Source organism: Oncorhynchus gorbuscha, linkage group LG06, assembly GCF_021184085.1.
Source record: "Oncorhynchus gorbuscha isolate QuinsamMale2020 ecotype Even-year linkage group LG06, OgorEven_v1.0, whole genome shotgun sequence".
Lineage (NCBI taxonomy): Eukaryota > Metazoa > Chordata > Actinopteri > Salmoniformes > Salmonidae > Oncorhynchus > Oncorhynchus gorbuscha.
The window spans coordinates 68,456,515-68,479,020 of record NC_060178.1 but is presented as its reverse complement, the minus strand read 5'-3'; the positions used below and the strand labels follow the sequence as shown (position 1 = coordinate 68,479,020).

At 43.6% G+C, this 22,506-nt stretch overlaps 1 protein-coding gene across 6 annotated transcripts in view; it reads right to left on the bottom strand.

Annotated features, from left to right (window-relative positions):
• Window positions 1–22,506, bottom strand: part of LOC124038265 (transcription factor COE3-like) — a 74,809-nt gene that overhangs the window by 22,720 nt on the left and 29,583 nt on the right. For 2 of the 6 annotated variants that reach the window (XM_046353905.1, XM_046353909.1), the window contains exons 7-10: window positions 11,271–11,352; window positions 7,323–7,440; window positions 2,610–2,740; window positions 2,285–2,411 (exon numbers count right to left, since the gene is read on the bottom strand). In XM_046353905.1, coding sequence (XP_046209861.1) covers window positions 2,285–2,411; window positions 2,610–2,740; window positions 7,323–7,440; window positions 11,271–11,352 — 458 coding nt within the window. Of the gene's footprint in view, window positions 1–2,284; window positions 2,412–2,609; window positions 2,744–7,298; window positions 7,441–11,270; window positions 11,353–22,506 lie in introns of all 6 variants that reach the window. The other 4 variants (XM_046353903.1, XM_046353906.1, XM_046353904.1 and 1 more) reach the window with 2 other exon arrangements.

The window sequence follows — 22,506 nt, the reverse complement described above, 5'->3', positions numbered from 1 at the left end:
ACCTCCGCCTTCTCACCAATGATGACAGATAATACCACCACTTCCCTCTGTTAGCCAAGATAATCCACCTTTACTTATGGTGTGACACTCTCACACAAGACACTTACACACACTCACAAATACCCTGAACTCTGCATGCTTAAATTTCTCTCTAGTTCAGTCAAATTCAGTCTAGTTCAGGTTTCAATCAAATGACAATATAAATGATATATACAAAAGTATGTGGACACCCCTTCAAATTAGCAGATCTGGCTATTTCAGCGACACCCACTGCTGACAGGTATATAACATTGAGTACACAGCCCTGCTAATCTCCATTGACAAGCAATGACAGTAGTATGGCCTTACTGAAGAGCTCAGTCATTTTCAACGTGGCACCGTCATACCGTCATAGGAGGCCACTATTACAACAAGTCAGTTGGTCAAATTTCTGCCCTACTAGAGCTGCCCCAGTCAACTGTAAGCGCTGTTATTGTGAAGTGGAAACATTTAAGAGCAACAACTGCTCAGCCGTGAAGTGGTAGGCCACACAAGCTCACAGAACAGGACCTGAAGCACGTAGCGTATAAAACATTGTCTGTCCTCGGTTGCGGCACCCACTACTGAGTTCCAAACTGCTTCTGGAAGCAGAACTGTTCGTCAGGAGCTTCATGGAAGAAAGACAATTCCAGCGGCACACAAGCCTAACATCACCACGCACAATGCCAAGCGTTGGCTGGAGTGTTGCAAAGCTCACCGGCATTGGACTCCGGAGTAGTGGAAATGTGTTCTCTAGAGAGCGGAATCACACTTCACCATCTGGCAGTCCAACGGTCAAATCTGGGTTTGGCAGATGCCAGGAGAACGTTACCTGCCCAAATGCATAGTGCCCACTGTAAAGTTTGGTGGAGGAGGAATAATGGTCCGGGGCTGTTTTTCATGGTTCGGGCTAGGCCCCTTAGTTCAAGTGAAGGGAAATCTTAATGCTACAGCATGACATGTTAAACAATTATGTACTTCCAACTTTGTGGCAGAGCCCTGATCCCAACCCCATCAAACACCTTTGAGATGAATTGGAATGTCAAATGCGAGCCAGGCCTAATCGCACAATATCAGTGCCCGACCTAATTCTCCGACTAATGCTCCTGTGGCTGAATATGAGTAATGTCTGCAGCAATGTGGAAAGCCTTCCCAAAAGCGTGGAGGATGTTATAGCAGCAAAGGGGGGGACCAACTCCATATTGATGCCCATGATTTTGGAATGAGATGTTCGACAAGCAGGTATCCACATACTTTTTGTCATGTACTGTATATAAGAAATCTGCAAATTAGCAGATGCATATCTGACAAGTGAGTAAAAAATACAATTATCCTGACAAATTGAATTTAACAAAGCTAGGCAGCATCACATTCTAATTGCAGTTCAGGGTGAGATCAAGTTGCACTTCTATAAATCCTTCCACCAGGGCCCTCCCAAGTGGAGCAGCGGTTTAAGGCACTGCAGTGCTAGAGGCGTCACTACAGATCTGTGTTCGATCCCGGGCTGTGTCACAGCCGGCCGCAAACGGGAGACCTATGAGGCAGTGCACAATTGGCCCAGCGTCGTCTGGGTTAGGGGAGGGTTTGTTCGGCTGGGATGTCCTTGTCCCATTGCGCTCTAGCAACTCCTTGTGGCGGCCGGGCGCATGCACGCTGACTTGAGTCGCCAGCTGTACAGTGTTTCCTCCGACACATTGGTAAGACTGGCTTCCGGGATAAGCGAGCAGTGTGTCAAGAAGCAGTGCGGCTTGGCGGGGTCGCGTTTCAGAGGATGCATGGCTCTCGACTTTTGCCTCTCCCGAGTCAGCACGGAAGTTGCAGCAATGGGACAAGACTGTAACTACCAATTGGATATCAAAAAATTGTAAAAAGTACCAAAAATAAACAAATAATACAAATCCTTCCACCAAACACAGAAGTTCTCACTTCTCACACATTGAATATTCCAGACCGAAAGAGCAGGGTCCTGGTTAATCCATCATTACTACCTTGACACTGGGGCCCTGTTCCAGTACTGAGACAATGCATCCTTATTTCCAACCTAGCCACAGATTAAAATGACTGAATAGGTAAAAGCTATGTATGTCAGGGAAACCTTGTTGTTCATCCAAATGTATTAGATCAGCGAATACTTCAAGGAAGCAAGGAAGTAAGTATACATTTTCAAAGTATATGACCAGACTTTGAGTTCCATCCAGAGAGGATGGCTAGTCAGGGCACTAAACGCAGGGAGGAGAGGCTAAAACGGGCATTAAACCAGACTCACCGGTGTAGACAAATCTCCCAGGAGCCCCTTTGCAGAACTGCTTGGACTTATAGGACAGCGTAACCTCCACTACACCAGGGATGTGCCTGGGAGGGGTCTGGACACGGATGGCGTGGGGGGTGATGAGCTGGAAGACAGGGCACAGGAACCATTGAGTCTGACCATGGCTACTAAGGTCTACTTAAGCAACCTAATGGACATCATTGCTATACAGTTGTTATGGTACAGGCTTGAAACAGTTTTAACAGTAAAACTAGGCTGAAGTTCAATCAAATCGATGGCGTGACAAAACATTTGTGCATCGTCGTCAGACAACATATTGTACCTCACTCCAGACCAGCATGGTCCCGAACACGACCTGCAGGCCATCAAAGAAGTTGTCCCCAATGATGATGACAGTGGCCCCTCCTGTAGTCCATCCCTCACTGGGGCTGATGGCCTTGATGCACGGGGTGGCTGCTTAACACACAGAGAGAAGAGCCTATTCAGTACCTACACTCCTGTATCGCCTGATGTCTTTAACCCAGTAGAAAGACACATCATGGAAATAAGCCTGGAGAGAGAAAGAATGATGGATTTGTCCTTTTAGGCACGAGAATAAAAATCATTTATCGGCAGCTTGGAGTGATGTAGTTAAGCAGAACCTTCAAATGGTTTGCTTCACAAAGGCTAAGCGCTGGACTTGTGAGTGGAAATTATTTGATGTAGCACATTATGTGACAGGGCAAATGTAACTCTCAAAATGGATTAGGTGTAGCCCTGCATGTACAGTAGAATTTCAAAGTTGAACACATCTCAAATGAGTCAAGAATAAGGCTGTTGAATGACAATGACAAGCCAAAGCTGTGTTGTTGGTTTCATGTCATTCCGTTGTCTTTGTTCCCTGTGTTCTGGCATGTTGTTGAGAATGCAGTTTCACGTTTTACAACATTAATAAATTCATGAATTATTCAGGCTCAATTTTTGCCTTTTGTGATCGATTCAATCCATTTCACATTGTTTCTTGCAATGCTTTTCATCAGCCATGACTTTTGCTCCATAGCTGTGCCATTAATCAGAATGCTGGGTGTTATTATAATCTAATTTGAGCGAGCTCATGTCAAACTCTCTCTGTCATTTGATACATTGCCTTAATATGATGTTCACCCTGACACCATGTTTACAACAGGCATAGCATGACAGCTAACCATAAAACAGCAATATTAAATGTAGCCTTTTAACATCAATATTTTGTGAATAGAATGCGAACTGCGCACACTTGTTCTTTTAACATTTTGTACTATTTCAGTTATAAGTATTTCATATGAGCACATTGCTGTGCTACTATTATCACTCCAGTTCAGTAAATACAATAAATCCCCATATCAGTATATTTTAATGAACATTACATACAAGACATCTCCCTTTGTTTGCTTTGCTGTTCAGGATATGTTTGCTTTCTTCCCATAAAGCGCACATGTGCACATACGCCACACTAAGGGAAATCACACGCACGCACACACTATGGGAAATCTGACTTTAACAGGCGCTGTTGACTTCATGCTAATCGCCCTTACAGAATTTCATCTCTGAGGTCTGGACGAGTGACATTTGCTTTCCTTAATTGCTAAGCAGAGCATCTGAAAGAAGACCATCTCTCTGTGGGATCGCTGCGTCCCCTCAAAGGAGCTGACCTTCATCAGTGCTGCCGATTACGTCAAATAATTCCCCCTTCAAAATTACTGTAAACAAATTGACTTTGGGGCCAGGAGAGAGAGAGAGAGAGAGAGAGAGAGAGAGAGAGAGAGAGAGAGAGAGAGAGAGAGAGAGAGAGAGAGAGAGAGAGAGAGAGAGAGAGAGAGAGAGGGGGATGGTGGTTATTGGGGGGCAGCTGCAGCCATAACCCTACACACATACACACACCGCCTTGGAAATCCCAACGTCCCCCTCCGGTACACAGAAAGGACCCATAGAGAGGGAGCGACCAGGGGCCCTAAGCCGTCCACCCTTCTGCCTGAAAATTTGCATATGTCTCAATGCACAGACAGAGAGGGGAGCATGTGCTGAATGGGAACCGTGGCCAAGTGGATTACACAGGCAGCGCAGGCGATCTGAGGATAGACACACACAATGCCCCGCAGCAGATGATAAACATTGCAGGGAGGGAATGAGGATGGCTGAAACAGGGCCTGACTGTGACTCACAAAACTCGTACCTTTAAATTGTTTAAACCAATATTAGTTTATTTGTGAGCCTTTATTTCTAAACGTCCCTAAGCGCAAATCCAACATCAATTTTGGCTCCTATACTTGCTAATGCGGCAGGTTAGCACTGGAGTAGAGAAAACTGATGCTCGATCTGAGCTTCGGGCCAACTTCCGTCTGAAGCGCTTGTAGACCTACTGAGCCACTCAAACAGGTCTGATGTGTCCGTGGCTGTGGCGTCCTTTGTTCTGCCTGCTGAAATGTGTTGTAATTGTGCTGTGGGATGTCCAGATGGTCGGCTGATAGTGCAGCTGATGGGATTATACCTTTTACCTCTCCCTGGGCCATCTGTTACCCCTTTCTCTCTCCCTTTCCCTCTCTCTCTCTCCCTCTTTCTCCATCTCAGGCTTTCTCCCTCCCTCTTTATCGCTCTCTCTTTTCTCTCTCTCTCTCTCTCTCTCTCTCTCTCTCTCTCTCTCTCTCTCTCTCTCTCTCTCTCTCTCTCTCTCTCTCTCTCTCTCTCTCTCTCTCTCTCTCTCTCTCTCTCTCTCTCTCTATCGCTCTCTCTCTATCTCTATCTTTCTCTGTCTTTCTCTCCCTCTCTCTATCGCTCTCTCTCTATCTCTATCTTTCTCTCCCTCTCTGACTCTCAGACGGAGCAGACTGGATTCACTTGTCTTTATTGCATAAACACTAACGGTATTACAGCAACTTGGCGTGCAAATGACTGGGGCGCTGCAGGCTCATTGCTGAGGCTTCCATACTCTCCAAGTCTCTACAGTGGAGGTCAAACGTAGCTTAGGAATGCAAGGTGTGAGTGTTTATGAGGGCGCGAGTGTGTAAGTGTGTGTGTATTAGTGAAGGATTTTCTGTATATTCATGTCTAAATGCTTTTGTGACAGCTCAAACCTGCATGGTTCAGTTGTGTGTCATTGACAGAAATTCCTGTTCACCAATAGGGGGCAGCACTTCTTGAGCAGCCTGACACTGTAACCCCAGCACTGAGACAATGAACTGAGAGTGTGCCTTGCTTTTGCAGACACACAGACAGACAGTCAGTCAGCCACATACCTGAGGCTTCTCACCCAGCGAACTCCCAGTGAAGAATGTGTTGCTAATTTAAAGCACACTCTGTCTGCCTGCCTGGTGTCAGAACTCTATGAACGGCATGGATGGGATTACGTTTTATGACCGAGTATCCTGTTCTCATGTGTTATGTCTATGAGTGTCTGGAGTGGGAGACGCAAACAAGCAAAGTTTTGGCTAAAGAACTATGGTACATTGGTAATATACACAAAGTGTTAGTTGTCTCCACTCAGCTACATTGGGTTGGGATAGAAAATAAATGCAGATATACTGGAAAGAAAAATGTAGTATATTATAGTTAAATGAAATGTTCTCAAACTCAATAATTGAAAATTGTCAGGTGATTTAGGCACTCAAAAGCAGGACCGTTGTGTACACCTTATGAATAGCTGTGTAGCTCACACAGACACCACGCTAAATTGTGTTATTGAAGGAGCTTGTTTTACAAGGCAGTTTACTGCTCCTGTGCTTAGAAGAATGAGGAGGGGAAGAAAGGGGTGGGCAGTGGAAATTTGCTTGGAACACACACACACACACACACACACACACACACACACACACACACACACACACACACACACACACACACACACACACACACACACACACACACACACACACACACACACACACACACACACACACACACACACACACACACTGTCCTGTGGGATGGGGGGAACATGGAGGAGAGGGCTCAACCTCTTTAATTGCTCTCCTCATTAAGACTAAGGTTGCTAGGCGATTCACACCTACCCTGTCATAAACGTGAGACACAGATACAAACAGAACATCACTGAGGATAATGACTTCGATGCTCGGGGCAGGACTTTAATTATTTGATTTTGTTCTCCAGTAGTGGAGTCATTAATAAAGACAAAAACAAATAGCTTTTTAAACAAATTAGCTTTTCCCTCCACTAGATATATTAATTGTCTTGTCTGGATTTTTTTTAACCCTTGTTGTATTAAACATTACATTTGCTTTTGGTGATATGACCATTAATGGTTATTAAACTGGAGAGAAGGCCATTTCAGTCAGTGGTGTGTGTGTATATAAACTGTTTGCCTAGCCATAATTGCCCCTTGAAATCTGAAGATAAGCAATTTGCACAATTGGCCTGCTCTGGTTTTTCCATAATCTTTCAGCTGTTTATGCTCCCAGCTGTGAGAGGAGGCTAGGAGGGGTCAGAAGGTTGTGTTTAGTGCAGTTTACTTTTTGGATTTCCCATGGTTTGGGGGCCCTGCTTCTCTCTCTGTTGGCCATGCAGGCAATCAGTCTATCATATAGAATCAGTTGGAAGAAAAACAGTAAATTCTGTTTTTCTCCTAGACCCTCCTCCCGCCCTGTCCTTCATCCCTTCATTTCTCCTCTCAACTGAAACTGCAGCACCCAGCAACAGGAAATTGACCTCACTCAGAATTCTTTGCCAATTTCATCATGTTTCTAATAGGTAAAAAAAAAAGTTTATGTGCCGTTAACAATTGGTCAAGATTGGAAATAGTATATCATTTTATCATCATTATAAAATGTCAATAATTACTAGCATTATTCAAATGATTAGTGCGCTATGCATGATATTGTATACTATTTCCAAACCACTACAAATATTTACATTACATATTATATGTATATATATTAATATCAATATATTAATATTTAGATTTACAACACAGAATGAGAGAAACAAATGTATGAATGAAAGGAAGATGACAAGCAAATAATATGATGTAAAAGGTGCCTACCATTCTCCAGATAAGGAGGCGTACCTTCTGAAGGGTCGAGTCTGCGAGCCCTTCGCCCATGCTTGGAGTTGTTGTGGACAAACATGTTGTCTGAGACAGCCAAGACGTGGCCGTCCACATTGACTGTCGTCGAGACGACAACCTGCAACAAGAGTGAAGGTAGACCGTGTCATTTAGCAATCTGTAGGAAGGGGACACAATCATGTACAAAACATCAGCTTAATCATGCTTTATTGTTTTCAGATTTAAAGAACAACCTTTCACTCTCTCTATAATCACTTGTTTTGACCCACTCTGACAAATGTTGTGTTGATGTAATTGATTCACAAAAGACATTGATTGACTCATCTACAGTGCCTTCAGACAGTATTCATACCCCTTGACTTATTCCATATATTATTGTGTTACAGCCTGAATTCAAAATGTATAAAATTGAGGGGGGTTTCTCACCCATCTACACACAAAACCCCTCTATTACAAAGTGAAAACAGGTTTTTAGAAACGATATCGAATGTATTGAAAATGAAACACAGAAATATCTCATTTACATAAGTATTCACACCCCTGAGTCAATACATGATATAATCCCCTTTGGTAGTGATTACAACCTGTGAGTCTTTCTGGGTAAGTCTCTAAGTGCTTTGCACACCTGGATTGTACATAATTTGCCCATTGTTCTTTTTAAAACTATTCCATTTCTGTCAAGTAGGTTGTTGTTGCTAGACAACTATTTTCAAGTCTTGCCAATGATTTTCAAGCCGATTTAAAACTATAACTAGGCCACTCAGAAATATACAGTTTAGATTTAGCCTTGTTTTTATTGACCTGCTGAAAGGTGGATTTGTCTCCTAGTGTCTGTTGGAAAGCAGACTGAGACAGGTTCTCCTCTAGGATTTACCTGTACTTAGTTTTATTTTATTTTTTTTAAACTCCTTAGTCCTTGCCGATGACAAGCATGACCAAAACATGATGCAGCCACCACCATGCTTGAAAAAATAAAGAGCGGTACTCAGTGATGTATTGTGTTGGATTTGCCCTAAACATAACACTTCGTATTCACGACATAAAGTTTATTTCTTTGCCAATTTATTTACAGTTTTATTCTGTACAGGCTTCTGAATTTTCACTGTCAATTAGGTTAGTATTGTGGAGTAACTACAATGTTGTTGATCCATCCTCAGTTTTCTCCTATCACAGCTATTATACTCTGTATCTGTTTTAAAGTCACCATTGGCCTCATGGTGAAATCCCCAGTTTCCTTCCTCTCCGGCAACTGAGTTAGGAAGGATGCCTGTATCATTGTAATGACTGGGCATATTGATACACCATCCGAAGTGTATTTAGTAACTTCACAATGCTCAAAGGGATATTCAGTGTCTGCTTTTTTTACCCTTCTTTGCTTGGCATTGGAAAACCTCCCTGGTCTTTGTGGTTGAATCTGTGTTTGAAATGCACCGCTCGACCGAGGGACCTTACAGCTAATTGCATGTGTGGGGTACAAAGATGAGGTAGTCATTAAAAAATTATGTAAAAACACTGTTATTACTGTTAGTGAGTCCATGGAACTTATTATGTGTCTTGTTAAGCACATTCTTACTCCTGGATTTATATAGGCTTACCATAAGAAAGGGGTTGAATACTTATTGGCTGAATTAATTTGTAAACATTTCTTAAAACATCGTTCAACTTTGACATTGTGGGGTGTTGTGTGTAGGCCAGTGACACAGATGTTGGCCGTAACACAACATAATGTGAAAAAAGGGGTGTAAATACTTTCTGAAGCCACTGTAGTTCCGTAGAGTGGACAAACTGGATAAACTCATCAACAACTAAAACAACCCTCTTCTTGGTTCAACAAACATTTCACCTGGATCAAATTCCAAGTCACACTCAGGCTGAGATTCAATCTGATTGCAGTTTATAGGCAGAGCGGTTCTTGCAGGCAATGTTCCACGTTCGTGGAGATCCCATTCACAGTAAACGCTACATACAGTATGTCGTCTCAATCGAAAATTGCCTTTAAAAGCCGCAGTGCCTTGAACCCGCGATCGGAATGAATCCAGGCCTCAATATATCATAGTGCTTGTTTTTATTGTTGTTTTTTCTCTCAACCACATCTCCAAACAGTGGACTAGGCCAAGAATGGAGAAAGTGTTTCCGAGCCAGAAAGAGAGAGCCCCTCTCAGGTTCTGTTTGCCGGTGAGTGACCTTGGTGTAGCCGTGGAATTTGGGGGGTGCTTTTTTGGTTAGTTGGGGGTGTGGGGTTGGGATGGAGGTAGGGGGGCTGAGTGGGGAGGTGAAAGAGCTCCATTCTTGCTCGCAGGTTCAGAGCTGGGCCAAGCTGGGGATGATGGATGTGGTCCTCTCTGGCCTCCAGCTGGTTTGGGGGGGTAATAAGCGGAGTGGAAGGCATGCAGAATACACAACATTGGCCTGAGTAACACCTACAGTGAAGCATCTGGTAAAACTATCTGGGAAAAACTGAATTCTGGCCATTGGAATGGAGACCGGAGAAGATAGCCAACAATATTGTAAGCCTTGGCGTATAATACCTCCCACCCTCAAATACTCCAACAATAATGTCAATGTCAAGTCCTGCCAGTTGATTCCCTATAAATATGGTAAATCTAGATTTTATTAAAGATAAACAGATACAAATGGGGTAGAAGTTTTATGCAACACTCACTCATACACCTCCTGCTACATATGCCTGAGGGAGATATGTGTTTTTAAATAACTCAGTAGCTGTCATGGCTAGGGCAGTATGTTCCAGTCTCTTGTGAATCTACTGTAGGAGTAATGCGATGGTAGAGTGAACACCTGAGCTGTCTGTGAAGGGATTGACTCTGTTAAGTCCAGTTACCTCCTCAGGGAAAAGGAGACGAGGCAGGTCTAGTGGTGACATCAGAAAGAGTCTGTCTGTTTCATGTCCGAGGGTTTGCTGGATGAAGCTAGGTTGGTGTGTTTGTCATAGCCCATGATTGGCAGTGAATGATGGCCCCTGTAGTTTGTGGCCAAGCAGATAGGATACCACCACTCTATTCAGGCCTGACCTCCTACTTGGGGTATATGGGTCTGGGGTAGGCAGATAAGGAGATCACTAACTTCAATGGCAGCCCTCCACATTTAATGTATTTTAGCTTCTGCAGCCTCTTAGACATGGGAGAATTCCGGGCCTCCAGATAGAGGTCTCTTTGGTAATACTATAATGTCATTGCTGGCTACAGTGTTATGGAAAACACCTCTCAGAAGGCTGCACAGTGAGGAAGTGTGTGTGTGTGTGTGTGTGTGTGTGTGTGTGTGTGTGTGTGTGTGTGTGTGTGTGTGTGTGTGTGTGTGTGTGTGTGTGTGTGTGTGTGTGTGTGTGTGTGTGTGTGTGTGTGTGTGTGTGTGTGTGTGTGTGTGTGTGTGTGTGTGTGTGTGTGTGTGTGTGTGTGTGTGTGTGTGTGTGTGTCCTACTGGGAAACCCTGCGTTAACACATGTGGTGGGATCGTCCTCCCTTCTGTGCTGTGGTTCAGAAAGCTGTCAGGACCACAATTGATATCACCTCTTAAATCCCATATCCTTATTTGTGTAAGACGGTGTTCTCCAATAAATAATCCTACATGTGTTCAGCAGCACACTGACACCCTCTGTGTGTGTGTGTGTGTGTGTGTGTGTGTGTGTGTGTGTGTGTGTGTGTGTGTGTGTGTGTGTGTGTGTGTGTGTGTGTGTGTGTGTGTGTGTGTGTGTGTGTGTGTGTGTGTGTGTGTGTGTGTGTGTGTGTGTGTGTGTGTGTGTGTGTGTGTGTGTGTGTGTGTGTGTGTGTGTGTGTGTGTGTGTGTGTGTGTGTGTGTGTGTGTGTGTGTGTGTGTGTGTGTGTGTGTGTGTGTGTGTGTGTGTGTGTGTGTGTGTGTGTGTGTGTGTGAACCTGAGTGAGTTTAAACCAGTGTGTGTGTGTGTGTGTGCGGTTTTGTGTAACTTTCAGTTACCTGGAACCTGCGCATGTCTCTGGGATTCCCTGCATTCTTCAGACAGTTCTGATTGCACTTCAGGAAGAACTTCAGGAAGAATCTGAAAGAGAGCACAAAACACCAGTTGAAGCATAGAGCCATTCAAGAATTCATATGGAATGGAATTCCATAAAATCAAAACAGGTCCATGCCACTCAACATGTCAACAACAAATCTATTTCACCAACATCAAACGGATAGATGCTACTCAACTGTTTAAAATAATGCATATATCTGCTGTTGCTTTATAAACCCCTTAGCAGCAACCCTTTGTCATATCATCCTCTCACCTGAGTTCACAGCCTGTTCCCAGACCCATCTGCTACTAGCATGCAGGAAGTCACTTGATATTCCACCCATCTATTTAATCCCAGAACACCCCCTGTGCAATTAAAGTTGTGCTGTTCAATAGGGAGGCAAATGAGGCCCACCTGTGACCAGGTCTTGTTTGAAGAGCATCAGGGATAAAGGACCTAACAAGGTGAGAGCGCGCCACAAAACGTATAGTCCTGTCAAACAATTAGGCGGCCACTCCTGGGACCTTCGCTTCACGCCACACACACACGCACAAATGCGCACGCACACACACACACACACACACACACACACACACACACACACACACACACACACACACACACACACACACACACACACACACACACACACACACACACACACACACACACACACTGGTGGATGGGTGAGGCAATTATGCCACAAATTACAACCTGGCTAATCGTCTCTAAAAAAATGTCATGTGAGAGACGGATCTGTGGTTGGTTAGTCTGTGAGCTTCTCTCTCTCTCTATCTCTCTCTCTCTATGTCTCCCTCTTGCTGCACTTCGCTTCAGCTGACAAGTGTTTGCCTGTGAGCGTCAAATGAAAGTCAGATCACTGTGATTTTATTGAAAATGCCTTCTATCATGAGCTCTCCTTTTAAAATATAACCTTTCCGCGATCCAGTAGACAACATTACAAAGGAGACAGGTGGAGGAGACTTAACAGTCCCTGTCTTGGCTTGCTGTCTCCCACTACAAATGTCTTCCCTATTAGCACTACAAGTGATGACAACAATATGTCCTAAACCTGACAGTGGGATCATTGATTATATCAGCAGAACATACTGCAACACACTTTAATTGACATTCTTGTCATGTACAGTAAAAACATGCTACAGACTCATTGGGACTCATGTTTTTTTGGCTCCCTTCAAGTTTCATGTAAACACAATTAATTGGTTTAATGCACAATTTCATGGTTTCCATTGAAAAGCTAAATTTGCACTGTTACATCTTATTGCATTACCATGGATTGAGTTGATGTTGCTTTGCTCAACATAGAGCTTGTTGCCTAAAGAAGGCCCTTTCGCAACACCTAGCCTCCTACTCCTTACTCCACAGTGGGATCTGGGCCAATGCAATACATCTGTGCCTTGAAATGACCCCTTTACCCTGGCCACATTAACACATGCAGTGGTCATTTAGAAGTGTTCTCCAATAAGACTCCAATACCCTTAGCACCACTGCCAGACCAAAGAAGCATATGAGAGGTGAGAAAATATTTTCACTCCTCATCCATGGTGCTTTGGCTCTGCAATCAATAAAAAAGTTTTAAGCCACGCCAAAGTGCTGATTGCCTGTTGGTATGCGGCAAGGCCATAAAAAACCTGACTTGTCATTAGTGCATTTCGCCTGATTGTGTTCAGTGTGTTTTTGGTTGCAGCTGTTGGCCGATCATCAGAATGACCATTATGTACTCTAATTCCCTGACCTTGTTTTTATTTCCCCAAAGAGTCGTAAGGCAGAGCAGTAGACATCTGCGGAAAGCAGACCTGAAATACGACTTTTATTTGTCTGTCGCCTCTCATACAGATTGGATTAGACTAGTGTGTGTGTGGGTAAGAGCCTGTGTGTGTGTGTGTGTGTGTGTGTGTCCAAGATTGATGTGCTCTGTATGTTTTCACCTTGCGCAACAAAAGAAATGTATGCAAAAGAAAAGAAAAAAAGAATCATTTTGTTGCCAAAACGTAAACGTTACTGAAGCGACATGTCATTTTTAGCACGGGGCTTTTCTGTTCCTTGTTCTGTTGCGCTGTAATACGATTACAACGTGTAAAACTGCAGTAAAACAAAAAAGTGAGCAATAAACCGAAAAGAACAACTTGGGAATAGAAAGCAGCCGTTCTATTGTGAACTCATTTATGTTTACTGTTATGAAGACGATTAACCACATTCCCGGCTAACAGATAAGCTTCGTTTCAACAGTAGTCCATGTTAGCGGCAACAGTAAAGCATCATTACATTAGAGTTGGTTAACATTCTACATGAGCGCACTGTAAATTGGCCCTTGGTGAAAAGGCAAGCAATTAAGACAAGCCTCTCTCTTTTACTTCTTAAATATCTACAGAACTTTGTGCTGGTGTTTTGCTTGGAGACAAAAACGAGATTGTTTGATAGTTTTTTAATGGGAAATCAAGGCGACGACGCCATTAGATGTTGGCAACGGAGGGCAAAGGGGGGGGGATCGAGAAAGAATGAACTGCAATTAGGTTTGATTAAAGCTATCCTTCTCAATAATCAGCGCTAGTGACAGGACAGGAGGACCCTGGTGGCCGTGGAGATGGAGGAAGGTGTAGAGAGATATTAAGGCCAATGAAGGGGATATTAACATAGCTAATTAAAGCAACTCCTCCAAAGCCAGTAGACGAGCGAGGCTCTCAGTGGACCGCCATGGAGGAAATAATCGGCCCAGACAGCTATCAGTTGGAGCAGGGCTGCAATTCACCAGAGAGAGGGAGAGAGGGGAGAGAGAGTGGGGTGGTGGGAGAGAGAGAGAGAGAGAGAGAGAGAGAGAGAGAGAGAGAGAGAGAGAGAGAGAGAGAGAGAGAGAGAGAGAGAGAGAGAGAGAGAGAGAGAGAGAGAGAGAGAGAGAGAGAGAGAGAGAGAGAGAGAGTAGCAGAGAGAGAGAGAAGGGTGAGAGTAGAAGAGAGAGAGGGAGGGGAGGATGAATCTATGGGGTGTGAAGAAAGACAAAAGAGGGAGACAAGCGAAAGCCTAAAGAGAGCGAGGGAGACAGGCGAAAGCCTAAAGAGATAGACTTACAGTACTGGAGAGCTATGCTCCTTTTGACACAACCCTCTCCCTGTCTGAAGTCTGCCAGTATAACTACGACCTGACATCAGCTTTTATCTTCCAACAGCTCGAGTTACAGGCCCACAAATCAACGCTAAAACAATCCCTTTCTAACGGAGACTAGGGCAATTAATAGGGATTCTCCTGTAGCCTGTACCTCCATGCTCGCCACACTGCTGAGGCTAGCTACTAATCATGCGATAATGATTTCTCTCCCTCTGGTCAAAGGGGAAATAGATTCTCTCTTTAGTAATGCTGCGGGCTCGGCGGTTTCCACTCCGTGTGCTTCACACGCCTGGTAATTGAGGAGAAAAAGGCAGACTTTGGCACTTTGACTGATTTGAGGGCTGCTAGACCCTCTTATCTCTACTCTGATCATTTTAGGCTGACACTCAAAGGGAGACCCGTCAGCCTAATTCTAGCTCGCCCCTCTCCCATCATCAAATAGAATAGAAACGGAGAAAACAAACAGACGAAGTGAGGAGACGCTTCCTGATTTTAGGAGCTAAGCTAATTGGGAGGGGGAGATGTCATCCACTCCTTGACATCTCTGCCTTTGATTAAGGGAAAAATGGGAAGTAATAACTCCATTGTATTATTACTGTACTACCAATACTAACAGGGTATCATACTGCATTTATTTCACTGTGTTTTGTACACCACCCATTTCACAAGTGTCAGGTATTGACAGTCCTTAGCTCCTGATTGGTGCCCAAGCAATAATGAAGAGTCCATAGCCGTCGGCCATGACAGTGAGGTCATCATTGCAGGGCGGCGAGTATCGACCACCACCCAGCCATAGCCCATCAGACCCCAGTATGGGCCTCATCATGGGCCTCAGTGAGGCTGGAGGAGACGTGGAACCAGCGTCTCACAACACACCACTACGATCTGCTGACAGCAGATCTCCTCACTGAGATAGTAGGACACAGGTCAATAACATATTGGATTTCCAAAATGCCAGGGTCTTAATGTCAAGCCTTCTGCATCCCACCAGCTCCAGTATGTAAGGTACTCTACTGTACTTCATCTACTGTACATCACTCAGGTCCCTGTTCTGACAGGCCAGGCTCCAATACACTGGTTTGTTCTTATAACATTCCATTATAAACAAGGAGCAAGCTTTTTGGTCTATGTAGGTTGTTCTGTACTAACACATCTTCATTTACACGCTGATTAAAGAAATTAACCTCTAAAATTCCAGAGGGATTTTTAGCAAGGGGGTCATTGCTGTCATACTCTGGTTGCTTGCTGTCTTCTCTCATCATCTACAGCTGTTTTTCTTCCCCTTCCTCGTAGTAACCACAGCGCATTAACAATATTTGCTCTAGCCCTGTACAAGCACCCAGGGACCAGCCCCGCAGATCCTATCACTTCTTTATCAGGGAACAAGTGCCTTTACTATCCAATGTTATTGGGTTGGGGGAAATGAACCATTTCCACTCTAGGGGCCGTTGACCTCCTCTGAGAATGCTATTGCTAAAACGTTTCACTATCGTTGTTTTTGTGTTCAACATCTAGTATTCCCCATAACTTGGGAGGTGGGCTGTTGAGACATGCAAACAATAAAAACCTCCCCATTCAGCCCTTTATAGTCTGTACCCTTTCCTCCACCATCCTACTGTTCTCTAATGGCCAGAGTAGCATTGACAACATTTCACTCGAGGATCCCTCTTAATTTAGTTCATGGCTGCAGGACTCATTACAGCAGAGAATTCTCTCTCGCTCTACCACGTCAAACACGCTCCTGCCCATCTTCAACTGATTCACTTTATTCTCCAGTCCAGGTCTGTAGCAGGCTAGATATAGATTCAGTGGCCCTGCTAACTATCCATCACTGGGTAACAGTGGACTAGGGCTGTGCTTGAGGTCTAACCCGGCACATACTACATGTTTAGCCCCAAGCTCTCTACCGTTACCACACTACAAGCTACTGAAGCTGTATAGTGGGCCTGCTGCTCTTTGTTTTACAGTGAGTCTGGGTTCTCTGTACCGTGGCTTTGAAGAAAATAAGGCACAAAACATCAATTATTCTGCTGCTTTTTGTCTCGTGTGGGCCTTATTGTGAAAATGAATCTACAGATAGTAACAGTGAAACAACCAATACTATTTCTACTCTTCATGAATTGTTGATATATTCCAGTTTGATTTATCTAATCTTTAAATATTATGAATACATTATTGTTACACAGCTTCTCGGCAATACAGGTGATGATGGTGCTGACATTCTAAAATAATCCCGCACAACAATCCATCATCAGTACAGTTCATATTTCAGTGTAAACGGCAAGCCAGCTGGTCTATCAGCGTGAAAAAGGGTATTTCTAGGTTCTTTCTGCAAGGGGGAATATGGTGCATTACTGGTTAGCATTCAGTGTTTGCAGCCTGAAGAAATATCAGTCAGCACCTCCCTGCACTAGTGAGATGGAAGATAAGCATATTCTGGAGGGAATAGCAGTATTTAAGTTGTTGGGCGTACTGTAAGGGTGCCTGGAAGGCCCCAGAACTGGCCTACAATGATACCCATGCACAGCTGGCTACCCATGCCCTCTCCTCCACAGGCACCTTGGAGTGATCAGGCTGCAGACAGACACAGATGAACCCAGCAGCTGTACAGTGCGCCCAACGTAGGGGCTTTGACCGTTCACTGACAGCAGAGCTGCATCGCTTCCAGGATGCTAGTGGTGGTGGTCGTTGTTGGGGGTAGTGTGTGTGTGTGTGTGTGTGTGTGTGTGTGTGTGTGTGTGTGTGTGTGTGTGTGTGTGTGTGTGTGTGTGTGTGTGTGTGTGTGTGTGTGTGTGTGTGTGTGTGTGTGTGTGTGTGTGTGTGTGTGTGTGTGTGTGTGTGTGTGTGTGTGTGTGTGTGTGTGTGTGTGTGTGTGTGTGTGTGTGTGTGTGTGTGTGTGTGTGTGTGTGTGTGTGTGTGTGTGTGTGTGTGTGTGTGTGTGTTGCGTGCCTGTGCATGTTTGTGTGTGTAAACTTCTACATGTTCTTATTACTAATGTATAATACATGTATCTAAAGTGGCTGCCAGGACTGGTCAGTCATCATAAAGCAATAGGCAGCCACTCTGCTACTGCTGCCACATTAAGTCTGTCTCAAAGCACAGCTACAGTGGGCTGTCATTTAGGCAAGGCACAGAGAGAGAGAGAGAGAGAGAGAGAAGAGAGAGAGAGAGAGAGAGAGAGAGAGAGAGAGAGAGAGAGAGAGAGAGAGAGAGAGAGAGAGAGAGAGAGAGAGAGAGAGAGAGAGAGAGAGAGAGAGAGAGAGAGAGAGAGAGAGAGAGAGAGAGAGAGGGAGAGAAGGAGCAGGTTGGTGTGCTTAAAGCTAACAGGTAACCTTTATGTGCTCCTAGGACAAAGGCAGGAGGGAAAGAAAATGTCAAATTAACAGGGGCCAGTCTGAGAGACGTGGCTGCCATATTTGTGTGAAAGCCCAGTGCTGTTGGCAGCAGAGATGGCTGCTTTCTGATTCATCTGGGGCCGTATGGCAAAGCTTTGTCAGTCTGTGCGAGGTATAAATAATTCAGGGTGAGAGATGGCAATTACAGGGCCCTGCACAACCAAAATGAATATTTTATAAGGACTAAAACTGCCTTGGAATGAATCACACACACACACACAGACACACACACACGTACACGTGCACACACACACGCACACACACACACACACACACACACACACACACACACACACACACACACACACACACACACACACACACACACACACACACACACACACACACACACACACACACACACACACACACACACACACACACACACACACAGGTAGTACATAAGAACCCTTCACACAGCTGTTATACTGTTGACAAAATGAGTATAAACCCAGAAAATAATAAAGGGGAAATGTTTGCTCCTGCTTACATGTGTGATTTATAATATTCTTTGGTTAAGGGTGGTTCAGGTCATGCTTGAAATATGTTTGTTTTTTACCATTCGGTACAATACAGGCTTCCCTAGTACAACAATAAAGTAGTGTAGGCATTTTTTATAGTCCTCTTTTCACATCTCCTAGTGTAGATGTCAGATAATAAAATGAGGAGTCAACTATGGGCAATATTGACTCTTGAATAAGAAATAAAATAATTTGCGACTATACTGATACACATAGTCATTGGCTCCTGAGACCCAAAATCTGTATTATGGTCTTTGTGTCCAAGAGAAAGAAGCTAAATGCTAATGGAACAAGATTAAACCCCAAAAGCCGCCAAAAGCATTTACCTCTAAAGGGTTTGCCTGTCGGGTTTCCTGCAAAACTCTGTCTTTATAATTCTGAGACAAATAATAACATTGTTCCGGGGTCCTGAAGAGTGCAGTGAGCTGCTTGAATGGCCATTGTATGTCGCAAGCTAATGATACCTTAGCCTTTGTGAGAAAGAGGCCAACTAGCTCTGTGACATCAGCGCTGCACAAGTGCCTCTCTGTCAGGATGTTTAGGAGAGGATTTTTTTGTCCATGGTGGGAAAATGGTATAGAGCATAAACAGACATTTATTCAGTTATTTTCTTTTTTTACATCCATTTGTCCTCAGCGCATGGTGATGGTGAGAGGGTTCAGCAGAAAATGTGGATTCCCTTCATGAATGTTTCTTCATTATTCATTTAGCTCTCATTTGGAGTATGATTTCTTCGGGGAGTTTATGTCATTGCAAGATGCTGATTCCTTCAGTCCAAAGGGGGGATGAGAAGTCTCTGAGGGAAGAAAGATACCCTCCAGAGCAGGAGGCTAGCTGAGCCCAGCATGAAAACACACATCGCATGTGTTGTGAAAGTGACAGCGAAGCAAATGCTAAGAGAAAGCTGCTTCCTACTGAACCGCACACTGTTACTGATCGCTAGCTGTTGTGAAGGCAGCTGACAAACTCCAAGAGTGCCACGTCTAACCCGTTTGTGTGAGTTTCAAAGAGTGTGATTTGCAAATAACAAGAAACTGGGCATAGAGTGGGCATGTAAGTGTGCAGAAACCCCCCTCCCACCTACTCCACAGAGGGAAACCCTGACTTGTCAGCTCAGTTCTTTGTCAGGAATACTGACAGATAAATAGACAGTGTTTTGCCTCTCGCTTCTCCTGGCTTGTGTACACAAGAGCATGTGTCTGCTATTCTGCTTCCACATACAGGTTGACTTGCTTGAGGGGAGGAATCTGTTGACAGACACCCTGCTGCTTCTAGGGGCAATGACTAAAAAGATCTCAGGCCGCTTCAGACATCCTTAGACAACAAACAATGAGGGTTGATGTGGAACTAAAACACAGATCTGGTGCTTCCGTCTAGAAGCAACCACTACAGGCCTTATTCTTCACACAAATTACTACTAATGAGCTTCCTGAAACCTATCTGACTAATTACATCGAAGTGATTTGTTTCATTAGTTTGTAATAATTGGTGATATGAACATCATTGTAAACAGATTAAGCCATGTAAAAATATAAATGTGCCACATTTTATTAGAGATGTTGAGAGGGTTGGAGTTAATCTTGTTTACACTGAGTGCCAAGGCAAAGATTTACTAAACAACCAAACATGTATCCAACAGCTGTTAAGCAACATTTAGACAGCGAGTCACGCGTGACTAGAAACTACGTCAAATCAAAATGCCGATTTGAGAAATAACAGACGCCTTTAGAAAATATAAAAAATTACACTTATCTGCCACGTTGCACTTCTAGCTATTCCAATACATTCCAGGAGCGCCTAAAGACCTGAAATGTACCAGCAGTCACAGGAGAACTCACACCAGCTACCTACCAGTCTGTTGATATTCTCAATCTGCCCTGAGATGGATTAAACATTCAATTTGTTACTTGCTAGACCACCGCAAGGTTCACCACTTACCATACAAATGGAAAACATGACAGTAATCTATTAGGATGCTTGGTCTGACACTGTATTATGTTGTATTTGTATTATATTTACTTCAGGGAAATTACGATTCAAGTCATATTTATCTTCATGAGGAAATGTGTGTCTAAATGGAAATCACCTTTAGAACGCGGGTGGATGTAGTGCCATACTAATGTGCTCCCTGAACCGTGAGATTTAGTCACCCTGTATGGATGCACTATAGGCTGCCTTTACACATCCAACATGCTTTCCAAGTGTCAAACCCATGGCCCCTAATGCTGTTTGATAATTATTACGCTTACATTACTGTACAAGCCTCTGCCTGTGGAGCTAACATATACACCTCCCTCCTCATATAGTAAACTGCTATCTCAGTAAGCTGTTTGCAGTTTAGTGTCTGCTCTAGGAAACAATAACAAGGAACAAATTGGGAGGTTTTGCATCCCAAGTAAATATGGCTGTTTTTGACAAGGAACCCATGATTATTTTCTTCCATAATGTTTCTCCCACTTTGAGGATTTTAACTAAATGCTGTTAAAATAATAATGTAAAAATTAGGGAAACATTTTCTTTGAGATAGTAGTATATTAGTTAAATCAAGGTTACATTGTATGTTACATTACTTATAATAAATATTGCTTTAATTCTACAAACCATTTTAAATGTGCCAATAACCCCAGATGAAACCAGGTAGATTTATTTATAAAGCACACTTGAATTATGCTATTAGATTAATTGATAGTGATTGAGCCGATGAAGGGAACTAATCCCAAGATTCACTTCATCTCTCTCAGTGACATTTACATCCAGATGTTTAGAGTATGGGGTAATCAATAAAGAGGGAGTAAAGATTGGCATTCACAATACTCCCCTTGACAAGCTCCAGCCCAATGTTTGTCAAGCAAATTAAACACACTTACACTTTTCACCTGCTTCTACAACGACACCACATATGGCCGTGAAGTTAAAAATAAGAAACTGTGCATACATTACCATGCATAATGCACTACTCCCTCCATTTAATATGCAAATTTTCTAAAATATTACTGGATACCTTCTGTTCAGAATGAATAAATTTGAATTGCAATTAGAATAATCTTGTATAATTAATGAAAACTGTCAATTTTGGTTCCGAAGTCATTTGATTAGCATGTTGATAGGACACTTATCAAGTTCAGTAAACTGTTAGATTAGGAAGATGAAAAAGGAAAAAAGAAAAGATTGTAAGAATATTTTTTCAACGTCTCTGACATTTTCCCTTGGCACTGTAAACAAAGACACTTGCTGGCAAACTTCCTGAATAGAAGGATGAGAGAGGGGGGAGAGAGAGGGGGCGAGAGAGAGAGAGAGGGGGGTGAGAGAGAGAGGGGGGGGGGAGAGAGAGAGAGAGAGGGGAGAGGGAGAGAGAGAGAGAGAGTGAGACGCTTAAGATTCTCTATGAATACCAGTCAACAGATGAAAATTAGTGTATCGTCCAAGCTCTTGAATGAGACACTCAACTCTGCTCTGTGCACTTCAGCTAAGACAGAGTTTAAGGACCTCATTTCTCAAATCTCACATGACCATAATGATCTAATAAGGATCTAGCTGAAACCACTGTTGTTTGCGTCAGTGTTGAACATATATTTATTTCATGATCAACAAAGTAATGTGCATCATTGTTGCATAGTATGAGAGATTCTGTTGCATTGTATGAAAAAGTACCATCAGTACTATCTACAGATGAACCGAGCTTGTGACCTCATTTTCCCCTCTCTTTCTCTGCTCATTAGCCACCCTGAACCTTCCTCTCTTCCCTTCTCAGTTTTGAAACCGCCAAATGAGTCCTAAATTGCCTGCGATACAGGTTAGCTCAAGGGAGGGGGGGGGGGCAAACATCTGTCGCGTTAGGTACCCACTCTCATCCCCGGGTATCTCCTGTGAGGAACTTTGGGATGTTTAATTCATAAACGCTGTCATCCATGTAAACCTCCTGATTTCATAATGACTAACTCTTGGTGCTTTAATTAATGTAATAATGCCTTTCAGAAGCCATATATGAAAGGGGCTCTGAAGTGGTGCATTCATTAGCTAACGCCGATGCTACCCTGTCAGGCTGCTGGTGTCTGTCAGGCACGGAGCATGGAGGAGGATGGGCACAGCTAAGAGGGGTCACAGGTCATGCCAATCATGCTCTTCCCTACACTTCGCGATTCATCCTCCGATCATGTAG